Source organism: Sphaerodactylus townsendi, linkage group LG09, assembly GCF_021028975.2.
Source record: "Sphaerodactylus townsendi isolate TG3544 linkage group LG09, MPM_Stown_v2.3, whole genome shotgun sequence".
NCBI lineage: Eukaryota > Metazoa > Chordata > Lepidosauria > Squamata > Sphaerodactylidae > Sphaerodactylus > Sphaerodactylus townsendi.
The window spans coordinates 34,274,616-34,292,972 of record NC_059433.1 but is presented as its reverse complement, the minus strand read 5'-3'; the positions used below and the strand labels follow the sequence as shown (position 1 = coordinate 34,292,972).

General features: G+C 38.8%; 1 protein-coding gene across 4 annotated transcripts in view; it reads right to left on the bottom strand.

The window, feature by feature from the left end:
- Positions 1 to 3,501: 3,501 nt before the first annotated feature.
- The window catches only part of NETO1 (neuropilin and tolloid like 1), a 126,830-nt gene continuing 111,974 nt past the window's right edge, over positions 3,502 to 18,357 (bottom strand). For 2 of the 4 annotated variants that reach the window (XM_048507836.1, XM_048507837.1), the window contains 4 exons: positions 15,793 to 15,906; positions 9,023 to 9,581; positions 7,549 to 7,623; positions 3,502 to 4,062 (listed from right to left, as the gene is read on the bottom strand). In XM_048507836.1, coding sequence (XP_048363793.1) covers positions 7,563 to 7,623; positions 9,023 to 9,581; positions 15,793 to 15,906 — 734 coding nt within the window. In that variant the 3' untranslated portion in view covers positions 3,502 to 4,062; positions 7,549 to 7,562. Of the gene's footprint in view, positions 4,063 to 7,548; positions 7,638 to 9,022; positions 9,582 to 15,792; positions 15,907 to 18,357 lie in introns of those variants that run through there. The other 2 variants (XR_007245464.1, XM_048507838.1) reach the window with 2 other exon arrangements.

The window sequence follows — 18,357 nt, the reverse complement described above, 5'->3', positions numbered from 1 at the left end:
ATGTAATGTCATGGAATCAAAAAAAGTTGGCAACAATGGCAAGTTAAAATGTGATGTTAAAGCTGTGCAGTGTTCATATCATGAAGCTGAAGTAATGAGCTGAATCATATTAGTGTTGAACTAATAGTGGATCTTACTTTGGAATACTTCTGGTGAATGAAACCTTGCTCTGGTAGAAAAGGTTGTATTTCACCACAGGAAGGCTCATTATTTGGAGGAAAGTTCCACCCTTTGCAGAGCAAACTCATAGTGTAACATAATATGTGACCTGATCTCTTGCATTATGTGAGGACTTCTTCATTCTTTGAAAACTACACTCCAGTTAAAATGCTTCCTCAGGTGTAAGTGTAATGGTGATTTCAATTGATTTTTGCAATAATAATGTCAAACCTTTGTATTCTGTTGCAACCAAAGCAAATTGTCTACGCATGGCCCATTCTTTTGCTGTCTCCTTCCACTTGTTCAGTGAAAAGAGTAGACAGGAAAGAGATAAGGGATAGAAATGACAGTGTTCTTACACAGTTCCAATTTATTTAAATGAGATTTTGGCAAGATTTTCTGAATTGGGATGTTGGGGAAAAGGAAGACTTAAGAGAGATGGAACTTTTTGAACACATAAGTAAGACTGCCTCAAAAGCCTAAAACCTGTTCCTTTCAAAACATTGTGAGGTACCATAGTTCTAATATCTTGTTGATTATCTGTTTCATGTGGGTGAGAGAGCAGGGGAAAGTACAGAAATAACTGTCTTACATCTTCTTTCCAACAGCAGAATGGTAGAAGCCAGGATGTTCATGCCACCGAGTCATGGAGAGATAATCAATCATTTGAAATGGTACAGGTATAATAACCTCTCTCTACCATCTTAGGATCTACTTAAAGACCACTGTGCCCTGAGGAGAAGGCAAGAGAGGACAGACTTGAGTCTGGAAGCTAGTATATCATGACTGGGGAGAATTCTGATATTTTCATGTTTTTCAAATTTTATTTTTGTTTTAATATTTTAAATTGTAATTTGCCTTGAAGACCTTGGAAGAAAGGCAATACACAAATATAGCAGTGAAGTACAACTTTTGTCACTGATCTGTAGATAAGTCTAATGGTAGCCTATTACATTAAAAGACACCCACCATGTTCATGAGGTAATTGAAGTGGCTATTATAGTGAAGCTTTTCCTGACATGGAAATAAGCAATTGGAAAAGCTTTACCTGCCTAATGCTAGGTTGCTGATATTATTTGTAAATGCACGATGAATGTTTGTATTTTCTATTTTTGCAATGAAGGTATATTAACCTAACGCACAGGTGCATTGCAATGTATTGCCAAACATGCCAGTACACAGGGGTGCTGTGTGGTTTCCGGGTTGTGTGGCCATGTTCTAGCAGCATTCTCTCCTGATGTTTCTCCTGCATCTGTAGCTGGCATTTTCAGAGGATCTGATAGTAGGAAAGGAAAGCAAGTGGAGTATATATACCTATGAGTAACAATGAAGATAGCAAGGTCAATAGGTGACGGCATCTGAATAGAAGTAGCCTGGCATGTGAGTAACAATGAAGTATGTAGCATGTGAGTAACAATGAAGGTAGCAAGGTCAATAGGTGAGGGCATCTGAATAGAAGTAGCCCGGCCTTTGTTCCCTTTGATTGTTTATTGTCTATAGTCATCCTGTGTTTGTGTGGAGCTGATTAGTCACTGTCTTGACTCTAGTGTTTTTCAACACTGGCAGCCAAGTTCTGTTCATTTTCATGGTTTCTTCCTTTCTGTTGAAATTGTCCATGTGCTTATGGATTTCAATGGCTTCTCTGTGTAGTCTGATGTAGTGGATGTCAGAGTGGTCCAGAATTTCTGTGTTTTCAAATAATATTCTGTGTCCAGGTTTGGTTTATCATGTGTTCTGCTATTGCTGATTTTTCTGGCTGAAATAGTCTGCACTGGCTGAAATAGTCTGAAATGCCAGTACACACATTGCAGACTGACTTTACTCTGGTTGTTGTGATTTGTACTGTGAACCTTTTTTGTATAGTTTAACCAGGTAAGGTGTTGGCAGGCACCATGTACACCACACTGAGGACCCCTGGTTTAGAAATTAAAAGCCATCCTCTCCCAAAGACCAATGCAATTTATGAAAGATCCTATTTTACATGCAAACTCTGAAAAAAAACTGCAAAAGAAATAGATCTTCTGGTAAAGTACCATTAAGGGATGTAAGTAATACTATGGGCTTTAAGAACTTAGATTAATGTGTGCAAGCTGTGAATTTTATGTCTTTAAACATCCCCAAAGGGAAATATTCAGAAGGAACAGTTTTCCTAAATAAACAAAAATGAATCTAGATTAATTTGTAACAATCCAATCTAGTGAACCAGCTGCAAAAGGATATAATTTCTTACGGTTGCAAATGGAAGGACCTTGTATCTTACCAACTGTATTCCCCCCACCCTAGTATTCATATGAAGAGACACAAAGTAAGTGAAATGATATCTTTTATTGGATAAACTTGGGAAAGTACAGGAATATATAAGCTGTTGAGTTTCACAGAACTCTTCATAAGGCTGATTTTTTTCCTGACAAAGGTTTCTGTGAAATACACATGCTTCTGTTGTTCCAATAAGAGTTATCACTCTTTTTCTCTGTGTCTTCAGTTATTTAAGGCCAACATGGTAGTCACCATTTAACTCATATTAAGGCATGTACTTAGAGTGGATAATTTTTAAAAAATCCATTAGACTGAAGCAAAGTTGTACTCAAAGATTCTACTCCAAAGTCTCTTCTGAAATGTTGATGTAAGCTATTATTTCAATATTCATACATTTGCTGAATATTCCATGAATACATGGCATCAATTGATATTTGCATTTAATATTTGATATTTCACATGTTATGGTATTTAACACAGGATTATATTTGCCAATTTGCTAATAAAAATATTTAATATTGGCCAGCATTTGCTCGATAATGCACCATTCCATTTAGCAGTCGAGAGATGATAGTTTAGAAGGCTTCCCTGGTGAATCCTGGGGTGCAAAGATCAAAACCATCACCAGATGCCAATAAGGGTAAACCACTCAAATTTCAAGTTTTGACTTTTTAAAAAAAATTGTATTCAAAGTTTGAATTGGAAATTTTCTGCACAGTCTGCAGCTGCCCTGATCAAGTTAGAAACCACATACATGTGGAAGATTACTGGTTGGATGGTAATCATGTTTGATTCCTATCTTTATCCAAAAGCCAGGACTTCATGTATACAGTCTACGGTAATTGTTTTTTAAAAATATAATATTTCACCAATCAGCTCTTGGGGATAGAGAGAGCAGAAGAATGAATTGTCCCACTCCCTCTGTCTCTTGCCTTGTTGAATAACTGATCAGTAGGATCTCACTTTTTAAAGAAAAACTATTCCATGCATTCTTTGTTAGATAAAAATCAGAATACACATCCCCATTTTGAATCCTTTGGTGAAGACATTTGCTGTTGTCAAATAAGAATACCATGAAACTCAATGTAAGAAATTATTATACATTGTTTTATGTTTCTTTATATAAAAAGTTACAGTTAGCAAGCATATGACACGAAGAAATGGATAGGAACAGTAGAAGTTATGAATGCATGCTTTTTACAATGTATCTCATCAAAAGGGATTTTTTTTGCCAACTCAAATATTCAGCAACACACATGCAAACCTGTTTCTGAATGTCAGATTCAATTCTATGATTTGATTTATATCCAACAAAAAATTCAACCCAAATTATAAATTGTTAAATACCTGATTTAATCATTTGGTTCCTGAAACTGGGTAATTGTTCCATTGTAACAAAACAAGACAGATAATAAATATAAAGAAAGAAAAAATACTGATGATAATAATAAATGATAGCAATGATTGTGGTAAGAGTCTTATTGCCATCCACTGATTTTACTCATTACTGATTGATGCCTTTTTCATGAAATTGGAACAGCTGGTCAGAGTCCAAAACACCTTTAGCTTGTAGTTCCAAGGCCGACATTTTCACAATTCACTGTAGAATATTCAAAATCACCCAGGAGCGCACTATTCTCAAGCAGTCTACATAATGAAAACAAGTTCAATGTAAATAATCTTCTTGTATGGCACATACTATACAAATAGAGTACAAGGACAGTATTGTGTATGACTTGAATTCAACATCAAACTCTGTACTCTCACATAAATTTACTAGCAAGTATGTCTTCTAGAAGTCTGCAGGACTTAAGCTGGTCCACAATGGTGCCGGAATGCATGCATTATACCTCAGATGATCCTTTATCCCAGGCACAAAATGTTTGCAAAATGCCTATGTACAGTGGTGGGATTCAGCAGGTGGTGGGATTCAGCAGGTGCACACCACTTCGGCAGAACCGGTTGTTAAAATGGTGCTTGTAAACAACCATTGTAAACAGTTGTAAACAACCATTGTAAACAGTTGTTAAATTATTTGAATCCCACCACTGGAATCGGTTGTTAAATTATTTGAATCCCACCACTGCCTATGTATCTACATATCATCCAATCAAGCTACCTACTGTAAAAAGAGTGTATAGACTGTGTGGGAAGTTTTATTTGCATATGACTATGCTCATGGACATCTTGGAGCCATTATATAAGGTTGTAAATGGTGGAGAGGGATGTGTGCAGGTCTGAGGTTTGTTGTCAGTTTATAAGGTTGGATCCAATCACCTGCTCTGCTGGTGAAAAAGGGAATTTAGGTTCCCATTTTACCACACAAAAGGTTGTGCTGGGGATCATGAGATTATATGGACAAAGGCCATGTGAGATACTCTGCAATAATGAAGGGAATTAGAGATGGCTGAATTTTTTAAAAAATCTAACTTTATCCAACCTACTATATATCCAAGTAAACATGTTTGGGACTGCCAGGATATATTGATTCCAGTGGAAATTAGGAACATCTACTTGTCCATGGATTGCAATACAAGTGATCCTGTGAGCTCCTTCTGCAGGTCAAAAAGGCTGGCACTAAGGCAACTAGTGACCTCAGTGTTGGAACTGATCTAGAGAAAGACATCAAGGGTAATGCATTGGGTTGACACTGGGAAAACTGAAGGCAGTACTTTACATCACAAAGGTGATTGGAGGGGAAGGACAACATTGGAGAAATGGTAACACTTCTTACAGTGATCAGTACCAGCCATCAAATCTATAGTCCAAACAGACTATTGGGGCAAACTAGACTTGTACTGCCTACAGACTACAGGGACAAACTAGGCTCCCAGCTACAAGACAGTGAAAAATATAAACCTCTGATATTCTTAAACACATTTAATTATTCAAGGTTCCAGTCAAACTATCTTTCAAGTTAAGGAACACTTGATCCAGTTGAGTCAAAATATAAAATAGACACATCTGTGGATTTGGAAGTATAATGCTAAGAAAGAAATATTTGTAGCTGTTCTATGCGAGAAGTGCAAATCTACTCCACACCCTCTCAAAAGAAAGCACCTCAAAATACTACCAGAAGCTGAAGAATTTTGTTTCACCTTGCCAGCAGTTTAGAATCTAAGGCCTGCTTTTACTCATACTTCACCATTTTCCACAGTGTTGCTTCTTTTCTATGCAGAATGTGCTCCTCCTGTGTTAAGAACTTCCATCTGTGCTACACATAGGAATTGTGCAAGGTGCCAAAAAGCACCTTGCGCCAGAGGAAAGCACTGTACACAGAAGGGTCACCTCTGCTATGAATGAAAAGGAGACCAAATTGAATCAAAGTTAAAGATCCAAGCCAGTGGGGTGCTGTCTGGTTTCCCAGCTGTATGGCCATGTTCTAGAACACGGCCATACAGCCCAGAAAACAGACAGCACCCCAGTGATTCCGGCCGTGAAAGCCTTCGACAATACATCCAAGCCAGTGTTTGTACAAATGGTTTTTCTCTGAAGTGAGTAGCCAGCTGAGTTTACCCCCTCCCCACAAAAAAACCCCAAGGCTGATACATATACCTCACTTGAGAATACATATACCTCACTACTTGCAAAAGTCAAACATTTCTTTCCTGGAAATTTTATTAGCAATATATAGCTTTGAAAATACACACATATACCGACTCAGTGATGTACAATGCAGTTCTTAGCAGAGTTATACCCTTATGTCCATTGACTTTTATGAACTTCAAAGGATGTGACTCTGCTTAATTCTGCACTGTTAAAGTGAGGCATGAATGCATGCATGGAACTTCATAATCCCTTTCTATATGCTTAGTGTGCTCAACAGGAATGAACATGTGGAACTTTGCCCAACACTTAAAAGAACAGATGTTTTAGCAAAATTTCACACATGCATCAGACACATGTGGAGCTTTGGATTCCAGTAGAAAAAAATGTTTGTATTGAAAAATTTACCAATACAGAAACAGACTGCAGAGCCATTAGAGCAAAATAAGATTATAACTGTTTAAACCTTTCAGTAAAAACAGTAATTAGAGCTACCAAAATGAAAACACAGAGATTAAATCCTTACACTCTAAATGTTTAACCAGTCCTCCTCTTGACACCATCAATCCAAATTGCAATAGAGTAAATAAAAGGACAGATGTTCCTACATTTTCATTTGGCTAAAAGTTTAGGTGGCATAAAACAAACAACCTGATCCACAGTTGTTAGTAGCAGAGAAAGACCTGGGACCAATACTGTTCACTCAGCAGGGAAAGGCATTATGTGTGAATCCCAGCTGAATTTTTTAAAAAAAATCTCCTGGCATTTACTCTACCAGTTGATTACTCAATACTGAAACTCTTGGTTAAATAGAGATTTGGGGGCACTGTTTTCTGCATGCTACATATATCCAGTTCCCAGAAGCTATCCTTCTAGCTCTCTCCTAATGCAAGGAGGAGAATATTGGATATTAGCAGTACGACAACAATACCACCACATGGAAATCTGTCATAGTCAGACAGAAAGAAAATACTGAAGAGCGCAGAAAAATGTTGGGCTTAACACTGGTCTGTAAATGTCTCCAAGATTACTATTAACACTGAACAAGTTATTTTTCCACCCAATTAATTCACATTGAAGCTAAAATAAGGTAACCCTTTTAACATCACCTTGGTCTCTCTGAAGGAAGGCCAAGTTGAAAAAGAGACTGGTAAGTTGACTGAGGTTCTCTGTACTCATACAATGGATCAAGCTGAAAGTTATTATCCAATAAAGCAACTTTATATATAATTTTCATACATAGAGGTGAATGGGTCATGCCAAGCTTCTCTTTAAAATTCAAGCTTAAAAGGCAGATAAACTTTAGTGAGATGTTATAGAGCAACTGAGAATAGTGATTTAATAGATTTATGCATTGTTTGCGTTATTGCAGCTCCTGCCTATCATGTGAATGCCTTTGTTTGCTCAGAGCTCACTCAGCCAGTAAAGATGCCAGCTACCTAGTACCATTTTGCTTCACAATAAAGCAAAACACACAAATACACCACAGAAATGCACAAAGCAAATGACGGACAGCTAGACAGTTTCAAAGAAAATGGATGGAATGCAAGAGATGGTGAATTGGGAGCTAGATATTTGTTCACTTACCTTCCATTTGTCTGTTACACCCTAGTTGTGTTGTACTCTGATTCGTGTTTGCTTAGAGACCCAATGAGGCAGAACCTGGAATGTTATGGCTATTTCATTCAACATAATAATGTTTGCATAGAAAAAAAAGAAATATATACATACACATTCTTACTTGTAAAATACCTCAAGAACCTGATCAACTTGTTCCAAATCACTTAAAAGTGGCATGCAAGAAGACAGCAGTACCGTTTTTGTTAAAGCAAGCAACCCTCAAAGTGGCTCACCTATGGATCTCATTGCAAGTGAGTGGCCTTAGGTATGCAGAGTGCTTTGAGGGCTTGGACTACCAGGTGGCTTATATGTACAAAATGAAACACATGGGGCACATAAACAGAACAGTAAAGACACCGAGAAAGAAAGCATGCATATGAAACACAGATCCATTTAAAAAGTACTGTCTGCCTCCAAATAAGTTGTACAGAACTGTTTTTTGTTCTTGTTTGCTTTTTTGCTTTTACTTGAAGCTTACAAGCTGAGAAGGTGCAATATGCAGTAAAAGAGTCTCTGTTTTTTTCTTTAAAATGGAAATAATGCCAGACTTTGAACGATCATTGGATTGGAAAGGTTTTTCCCCCCTGTATATATTATTTCATAAGCAAATCTAAAACAATAGCTACCTAAAACAAACTTTTAAAATCATGTTAGGCTGTAAATAATCAATAAGTACGAGAAGTAGTGATGCCATGGTCAGCTGCAAGATGGATATTGTAAATGAAAATATTGTCATTGGCTAAATAGAAAACTGTGTTTTACAAGAAAGGAAAGGATCTTTTCTCATTGATCAGTTCATCTGCAGTGGCTTGGGCTTAGGGCAAAATGCAGGGTTACTTTTTGTTATTTTTGAAATCATATGCATCCTGATTTGTATTTCAATGAAAATTCCATTAAATTTAGCAAAAAACTTCTTTGGTATAGTTGAATGCAACTGCCCTTTCTTGTATTTTTCTATCTTGATATTAAAATAGTTTTTTAAAAAAAGATAATAGTGATTTTCATGAGGATTAATGGGAAGGGAAAGGAATAGAAAAAAAAATAAGTAGAAAGATATTAAACTGTCCATTCACACAACTTGTGAATTTACTTGCAACTCTTCCTGAGAAAGAATTCACGGGCAAAACTGCTGCGGAACTGAGTTGAGATCTACTATTCAGTGATACAGGAATACAAATGACATTTCAAGAATACGTAGCTTTGAATTTTGGGGGAAAAACGGCTCTAGGCCTTTGTATTTGTACATGGATTCACATATGATAACTGCTATGTGTAAGTTCATCATAAGCTGTGTGAATGGATTCTAAGAAGAAAGGAAAAATACAGTGGCTTGAATGCTAAATGGAAAGAGCAATTAGAAAAACTGAAAGAACAAGGGAATACTTGGGATGGAACCAAGTCCTCACACAACAGTCTTCATCAAAAATCTATTGATACTGACCGCTGGACAGCTTTATCATGTCTGGAAAGCCTGTGACTCGTGGTTGGTACCTCTTCTATTTCATCTATTTCACACACATCTGCAGCGTCTTGTGAGTAGCTATGCTTCATGACAAGAATATTTCTCCTGTTCATGGGCTGGATGAGGGGCTTTACAGGCTGGGGTTGAATGTCTGTCAAGATAGGCGTATCTCTTGTGCTGAGGTTACTACGGCTGCCCTTAGTGCTGGATATCTGTGATCCACAGTGGTGGTCATGAATGCATTTGGAAGATGATCTCCGCAGTTTATGATAGTTTTCAAAGTCATCGGCAACATCGGCAAGGTCCGCTGTAGCCCCTGCCCCTCTCAGAGTGCATAACTCATAGTGAGGAGGCTCAAACACCTCCTGAAAGACTGTTTGATCAAAGTCTGCTTTGCGCTGGACAAATTTCTTTCGAGGCTGTTTGATCTGAACTATGACAGAGATAATGATAAGGAGGACCACAATACAAGAAGTGATTCCAATTACAGTTCCACCGGTGTTGGTAAGCTGGTCCAAGATGTTCGCTTTTCTCTTTTCTGTGTGGAGGACAAAAGAGAAGAAATAAATAAATATCCTTTTAAAAAATGTAACTGTGATACTGTTATCTAACCTGATACAAGACAAAGAGGGAGAAAGCAAAATACAATGTTCTAATGGCAGTATAATAATTTCTGTCGCCTGCGATTCTGAAGAGATAATAGTGCTCAGTGTCAATCACCCACATAGAGTTACAAAACAGAAATTGTTACAGGCTCCAATCCTCCATAGTCCGGTTCGTATCTTAGTATCTACAGTCTTGTATTTGAAGGACCTGATGAAGTTCAGGAAGGAACAGAATGAGGTGTCATCCTGGAGATTCCTAGTTTAAATCTTGCAACATTCTTTGCAAGACTCTTTCAGCCTCATCTAACCCCAGCCAACAGTATAAAGCTAATACTGACCCAATTTACAGGGCTATTATAAGGCTTACAAACAAGATAATGTCAATGAAACCCTTTGCTCTTTGAAAGTACAACAGAAATGATAAGAATTATTTTGTATTTGTCAACATAACAGCTTTTACAAGATCCAGCTTGGGATTGTAGCTAAAGTCATGATGTCAAAAATACCGGACTGTCCTGCTCTCCCACCCAGAGATAGCAGAGCTACGTTGTCATGAATTCTCTATAGCAATAACTTGGACCCTAGGGTTGAATCCAACATTTTATCTGTGGAAGAAATTAGCAGATACAAATTTCTGCCATTCTCCCATCCCCCAGCATTCCTTCTGACCACCTGAAATATTAACATTAACATTAAATATTAACACCTGAGTCTGCAGGAGCTGCATGAATCTACAGCAACATGGGTTGGGTTAAACTGCAGTGAGGAGTGGGAAGGATGTGGCAGGTGGCATAATTTCTGCTAGCAGAGTTACATTTGCAGAAAGACAGGAAGAAGGAGATTTTGTCTCCACACTGCATCCTCTGAATCATATGCCTAGTTGTCTGTGCAGCTATTGCAACCCCAGGAATCAACCTTCTGGAGTGTGGAACAACAGTGGAAGGGGAATTCAGCAAAAATCCACATTCGTCCTACTGATGGACTGTGCCCGATTTAGATGAAGAGAGACCCAAATCCCCCTACTTACTGCATCCCACTACAACTCAAAATGCTTCTGCTGGCAGCTTCCAGTATAGCATAACTTGTGATGCAGAGGTGACATAGAAAATGAAGAAAAAATCAGCACCTCCTTCCATCAATGTAAATGCTATTCCATGGCTGAAGACAACTCTGGATCCAACCCTATATTTCCTTGGTTTCAGTGATTATGACGGACAATTTGAAATAGCTGCATCTTGTGGATAATTAAATAGAAATACCTCCTTACCCTTGAAATATTTCAAATCCAAGCATTAATGATTTATTTGACATTGCTGGGGTTAGTTAACATTCAGCTGACTCAGGAAAAAAAGCAAGAATTATTACAAATATGGTTTCCAGAAAGAAAAAAAAACCTTCCCTGTGAGCCATTACTTACCTTTTTGATGTGATGTATTCCCAGGTTCATGAGCATAAATCAGTGGAACATCAGTGGCCTAGACCCAAAGGATAATCTTCACAGGCTCCTTGTCACAGCCTGTTCATTGTGGTAGCATAAATTTTGATTGCTGTGCTCCACTGGCCATGTGATTATCACTGTATGCTGAACTGACTCCCAGATACTGCCAAGTTTCATTTTAATATAGACTTTGCCCATAAAACGAAGAAATTTGTAAGGCTGAAGCAGTGCTTCAGTTGCCAAGGCCTCCAATATATTCCCTCATAGTCAGAGACACCACGGAGAAGGAGGCAGCAGCTATGAGGATGAAGTCACAGTGCTGCACAGGCAGGAAGGTAGTGTGTCTTCAGGCTCCCCCCCTCTGCCCCCACCCCCACCCCCTTGCTGCCTTTGGTATGTGTGTATTGCATTAGACAAATGCCTCAGTAGGTATGCCTAATTCAAAGCTGCTTCAGTATAGTAAGCATCAATAAACTGATAGCCACATTAGTCTTCCATTGTTACACAAGATAAAAGATACAAACTTCTTTTCATCTGTTATGCAATATGCACTGGTATAGCCTTAACAGAAAGTCAGAGAAAGAGATTATAGCTGTGGTGCCTGTTATCCCACTACTGTAATGATCACGAGCCCTTTCGACCAGTGAGCCATGAAGTGCAACTACAAAGCTGCTTGTTATCACAGACTGGAGAAAATACCAGAAATACAGATCAACCAATCTAAAGGGAGAAAAATCACTATGGTTGAATAATTTTTTGCTGCTTCTGGGTTAACACAAGCATATGAGAAAACAGCAGTCTGGGTGGACTTCAGTTAGTTCAGCATTCAGTTAACAGTGATGATCAAACTAGATGTGATGCTGTCTTCATGGGCACCAACATGATGCTGTTGCCATTTTAAAATTATTTTAAAATTCTATGAAGGCCTAATCTTGACTGGGCCTGTAGCATGGCACTCCTGACCCCTCACCCCTGGGATGCCTTTTCAAACATGTAGCTACTGGGGGATGCAGCCATTCTGGCATTTGATAAAGCAAGAAGGGGAAAGAGCATCACACTGCCAGGAGGCTTCCTAAAAATGGTCGTCATGAGGATGCTGTGATGTCTAGTTTGGCCCTTGGATGCCTCCTACAAACCTACAACCTTGCTACATTTTTTCTAGAGGTTTTGCCTGATTTCTCTTCTTCATTGAAGTCTCCTGTACTATGTGGCACTTGAGAGTTCCTGATCCACCAAAAGAGGGTTTTCAGGGAAGACAAGGAGTTTCTGGGGGGAGTAGAAAGTTAGAGAGGCAATTTTGTACAACCTTCTGCTTGCACACGCATAGTTTTTCTGTGGTGGACTTTTAATACTTTGGAGGACTATTAATTTAGAGGATTTTGTCTATCCTGCCATTCTTTGTGAACACAAAAGATGTTTTAAAGATGCATTTTTGTAAAAGATAGGAGTGCGTTTCTTTTGAGATGTCTTAGCGTAGTTATTTTTGTAACGTTTAAAAATGAATCATCATTATAGTCATTGTCTGCACTACGATGACTCAAGGCATCATAGACTGAAGTGAGCATCTGACTGCGATTACAGGTGAACAATATAAATAGCAAACCAATATGAGTTTGAATTTAATCAGACATGGAGACATGTGTTTGGATTAATGTTAAATGTTAGATCTGCATGTGGGACTTTTAAAATAATGTGATTATTAATTCCAAAAGGGATTGTTTTGTTAATGGGTTGTTTTGTATGGTTTTGTTTATTGTTATTGCTTCATTTTCATAATTCTATTTTGTTATTATTTCTCTTTTGTTTCAATGGAAGACCCTCCCCTCCAAATAATAATCTGCCCCTTTATGTTTTTTTGTACAAATTGAATGACGCTCAAGAGGGTTACAGTACTCCTGTGGAACATCCATAATACTATATCTCAGATAAATACAAAAAGAAAAAAAAATGGTCCCCTTTTTTGAAGAAATGGATTGTGCCCATGCTAAACATTAAAGTCAAAGAGATAATTGACAGGAATTGACAAGAAACACTGCAAACAGTAACACAGACATCCCTGGAACTTCTGAACTTGAAAAACAGTAGCATAAGAATGAGGCAAAATGACAAGGCAACAGCATTTGATGGCACAAAGACAACAAGGCATCAAGGCCAACATGCAGCAGAGGGGGAATGTGCATTTTTTAATTACTGGACAGGGTGTGATTGATTTATTTATTTATTTTAAGTGCTGAACTTGGGCTACACTTGGAACATTTCTAAAACACAGGGTGACTCACAGAAGGCATACAACAATATCATTTTAAGGAAGGAATAACACTTCAAACAAACTCCAAATTAACAGGAATTCTCAAAGAACCTCAGCAGCTCCTAGGGGTGGGAACAGTTGAAAAGCAAAAGGGTTCTGTATTACAAGGCAAGGACACACTGAAACAACACTCAGTCAGAGCAAGTCACACACTTAAGCACTTTATAAAGAAGACTAACCAATACAGCAAATCAGACTGAGGTGCAGTGAAAAAAAAAGGGTAATTAATGGATCAAATGTCACAGGAGGAAGCAAGAAATGGAAAGAACCAAATCACAACTCAAATAATATTTAAAGCACTGAAGAATTAGCTGTTTGCACACTGGGGCCGTTCGCACACAGAGGTTCAAGCAGCCCCAGAGTGGCTGTGGCCTGCGGAGGTGCCTCCATGGAGGAACTTCTGTTTTGTTTCCCCACACTTACTTTCTCTCCATGTGGAGTTCCGCAGGGACAAGGAGACATGCCCATGCTGCCATTCAACCCCTGGGGGTCGAAGGACAGCATGGGCATCTCTCCTCATCTCTGCAGAGCTCCGCAGAGAGAAAAGGTAAGTGTGGGGAAAGTAGGAGGCGCCTAAAAGCGGTGCCGGCTTGGAAATACTGTTTTCCAAAAGCCTTGTTCATTGAGCAAGGCAGGAAAACAGCATTGCCCCACCAGTTACGGGGGGAAAGCACAGTGCTGCCTCAATGCAGAGGCGGCAGCCATGCAAACAGCGCCCCTTGAACAGTGTTTTTATCATTCCAGGGGTGCTGTTTTTGGCCCATGCAGAATGTGCCAAAGTCCCACTCTATATCCATCACATATAGAACACCTAACACATGTATGCAAGCATAGAAGCTACACCTTACAATCAATGGAAAAAATCTCAGAGGATCTCTTTTCCATACCCATAGAGAAAACAGCTTTTCATTCACTTATTACAAAAATACTGCTTATAAAAACAAGAGAGAGAGTGTGCAACAACCTTATAAACCATTTAGGGTTTCATTTTTTTGTATTAATTATGATAATAACTAAACTCCCTATTTCTTAATTACTGTAATTAATTACTAATGAAATGTACAAGTTTAGAATTCAGATGGGGAAGTACTACTGGCTGTATATTGTAAAGGCTTTTCCAAAAAGGGAATATATTTCCACCTGAAAGCTGGTGGCTTTCAACACTGTTTAAGATCAAGCCTTTGTGCAGTAAATTGAAATGGTGAGGACTTTCTATTCATTCAGGTTACCATTGTGATACGATATTGTACACTATAAAAATGTTTTCAATTTAAGAAAAGTATCAAGGCTTAAAAATGCTTTCATGCATCTTTTTTCTGTGAAGAGGATAAAATCAAGGTTTGTCCCACAATATTATTTGTTTATTACTAAAATATATAAGAGAGGACTTTTAATGCAACCTTAAATACCGGGCTCAGAGATAAATCATGTCTCTTAGTGTGTTGAGCACAATAGAAAGCAAACTGTACAGATATGTGTGGAATGGCATGGGGAAATTATGTCACTCCCTTTGGAACTTTGGGGGCATGAACTGATACCAAACACTGATACCAAAAACAGACTCAGGTGTAACATTTTCATTTCCTATTTGTGAGAATGTTGCAAGTTTTTTGAGGAAATACTTGGTCAGGCGCAATCATTGCCTACATATTAGTAACGGCTAAATTATTTTATGTGTGCGTGAATGTTGTGAATGTTCAATGCTGTTTTAATGTATTTTAATATTTTAATGTCTCAGTTAGTAGATAAATGCCCCTTTTTACTAACTCTGTAATTTATAATGCCAATAAAGGCTTTGGATTGGATTGGATTGGATTTCCTATTTGTAACCCATGGATACTCATACTTTTTGCAAGTACCCTTTAATAATGATAATAAAAGAAATTATAACCATTATAATTACAATTAAGGTGTATCTAGAAGTTAAAAGCCTGCTCTGGCACCGCCCCAGAGTGCAATGTCAGTTCTGATGCAAAACTGGAAATTATGTCATAACACTGAGGCCGTTTCCACACGGCCACGCTGCAGGGGTGCGTCGGCGTAAATGACGCTGACGCACCGTCTCGGGACCGTTCGCACGGATTAAACATAATCCTGCTTTTGTGCCTTTAGTAACCAGTGGTTTTGCATGAAAAGGTTTTAGATTTTTAACTAACAGTATTTTTTTAAAAAAAATGTGACTTGCTCTGAATATGGAGGACATAGTGAGATATACATTGAAATATTTACATAACATGATGGGAAATCAAAGGTAAAGAGAACATTTCCAACTAGTTAAAAAACACATAGAAATGAAAATACATTATGGTTCCAACTAATTTTGATACTGAAGAAAATAAGATTTCCATACTCATAAAACAAATACATCCAATTTCTGTTCTGCATGTCTGTATATTACCTTTGCAGTGGTTTTCATCCCATGGATAGACACAGTTCTGAAGTCCATTGCAGACCAATGTATTATTAATACACATATTACTATGGCAAAAGAATGTGTTGGCTTCACAGGGGGCTAAAACAAAGCAAACAAGAAATCAGCAACATTAAGTAGTGCCTTTTTAACCTTACCAATAGATAACAACAACAATAACAATAACAACATTTAAGTACACAAGTCCCTTCCCTACAACAAGGGAGTGTCCATGAGGGGGAATAATTCAATGCAGAGTCATGCAAAGACTGTTGAATTTTGCAACTTTCATTTCTTTAATGTTTGTAGACTGTCTGAAAACTAGCTTAAAAGCATTTAGATAATACTAGTGAAGTAGCCAAAAACAGAACGGGACTGAAAGGAATTTGTGGCTGAACTCCATGGTGAATACTGCAGTTTTTGCTTCTCCATCATGTGTCATGAATAAGCATGGAATGAAATATAAAAAGAGCAAATATATGCAAGCTTGCTAAATGTTAATCACTGATATAAGATACAGAATTTAGCTTTTCTTTCATGCCAAGTTTGCAATCCCTTCATGAACAGTTTTAATTTCTGTGGGAGTTTTTTTGGGGGGAAGGGGGGGAGTTGCATATTATATCCAATCTTGTCTAACAGCCCCATCCAGATCCCCAGGCATTTGGGGATGACACCCCAAATCAATCCAGAGGGCTTTCCGCTGGCATGGGACGGCAGAAAAAGCAAACTCACAAACACACCCCTCTGGAAAACCATAAGGCTTAATTGACTTAGGTCACCCAAAAGGGTGGTGTAAGTCCAGGACCCGGGCTGCAGCGCAACCAGCTGCAAACCCAGGGTCGAAGTTGACTAACATTAGCTCCATGCCTGGGAATGCTCTGGCCTGCCCGCCCCCCCTGCTGGCTGGTGCGGATGACCCTTGCTCTGGCAGAACAGGAAATGCATTGGCAGGCTCCTCTGCCGCTTCCTATGCACATTAGCCCTCTCCCTTCTGGATTGGGCTATATGAGAAGGATACTTTGTTCAAACAAAACAGATTCATTAAGAACATAAGAACATAAGAACATAAGAACAAGCCAGCTGGATCAGACCAAAGTCCATCTAGTCCAGCTCTCTGCTACTCGCAGTGGCCCACCAGGTGCCTTTGGGAGCTCACATGTAGGATGTGAACGCAATGGCCTTCTACGATCACCTGGTCTGTTAAGGCATTTGCAATCTCAGATCAAAGAGGATCAAGATTGGTAGCCATAAATCGACTTCTCCTCCATAAATCTGTCCAAGCCCCTTTTAAAGCTATCCAGGTTAGTGGCCATCACCACCTCCTGTGGCAGCATATTCCAAACACCAATCACACGTTGCGTGAAGAAGTGTTTCCTTTTATTAGTCCTAATTCTTCCCCCCAGCATTTTCAATGAATGCCCCCTGGTTCTAGTATTGTGAGAAATAGAGAAAAATGTCTCTCTGTCAACATTTTCTACCCCATGCATAATTTTATAGACTTCAATCATATCCCCCCTCAGCCGCCTCCTCTCCAAACTAAAGAGTCCCAAACGCTGCAGCCTCTCCTCATAGGGAAGGTGCTCCAGTCCCTCAATCATCCTTGTTGCCCTTCTCTGCACTTTTTCTATCTCCTCAATATCCTTTTTGAGATGCGGCGACCAGAACTGGACACAGTACTCCAAGTGCGGTCGCACCACTGCTTTATATAAGGGCATGACAATCTTTGCAGTTTTATTCTCAATTCCTTTCCTAATTATCCCCAGCATAGAGTTTGCCTTTTTTACAGCTGCCATGCATTGAGTTGACATTCCCATGGAACTATCAACTAAGACGCCTAAATTCCTTTCCTGGTCTGTGACTGATAGCGCTGACCCCTGTAGCGTGTATGTGAAGTTTAAATTTTTTGCCCCTATGTGCATCACTTTGCATTTTGCTACATTGAACTGCATTTGCCATTTCTGAGCCCACTCACCTAATTTATCAAGGTCCGCTTGGAGCTCTTCGCAATCCTTTGTGGTTCTCACCACCCTACATAATTTGGTATCATCTGCAAAATTGGCCACCACGCTACCCACCCCTACTTCCAGGTCATTTATGAATAGGTTAAAGAGCACTGGTCCCAAAACGGATCCTTGGGGGACACCACTCCCTACATCTCTCCATTGTGAGAACTTCCCATTTACACCCACTCTTTGTTTCCTGTTTCTCAACCAGTTTTTAATCCATAGGAGGACTTCCCCTCTTATTCCTTCATATAGGCACTGAATCACAAATGCTCACAGACACAGTAGTAGAAACAAACATTCAGTGTTTAGTAGCCGGGCTCTGTCATATGGAACTCTTGACCAGACTAGACCAAAAACACTGCATCAAGGGAAAATACCTCTCTGAAACATACTCAGAAAGAGTAAGAGCATGTGTATTTGGCATAACCACAAATGGGAGGAAATGTAGCTAATGTTCTCATATTCCAACCAATTCCTGTTTTGCCCTCTACTTCAATAGAATCTGTTACTTGTGGATGAAAAATGAAACCAATGAGATTAATGTAAG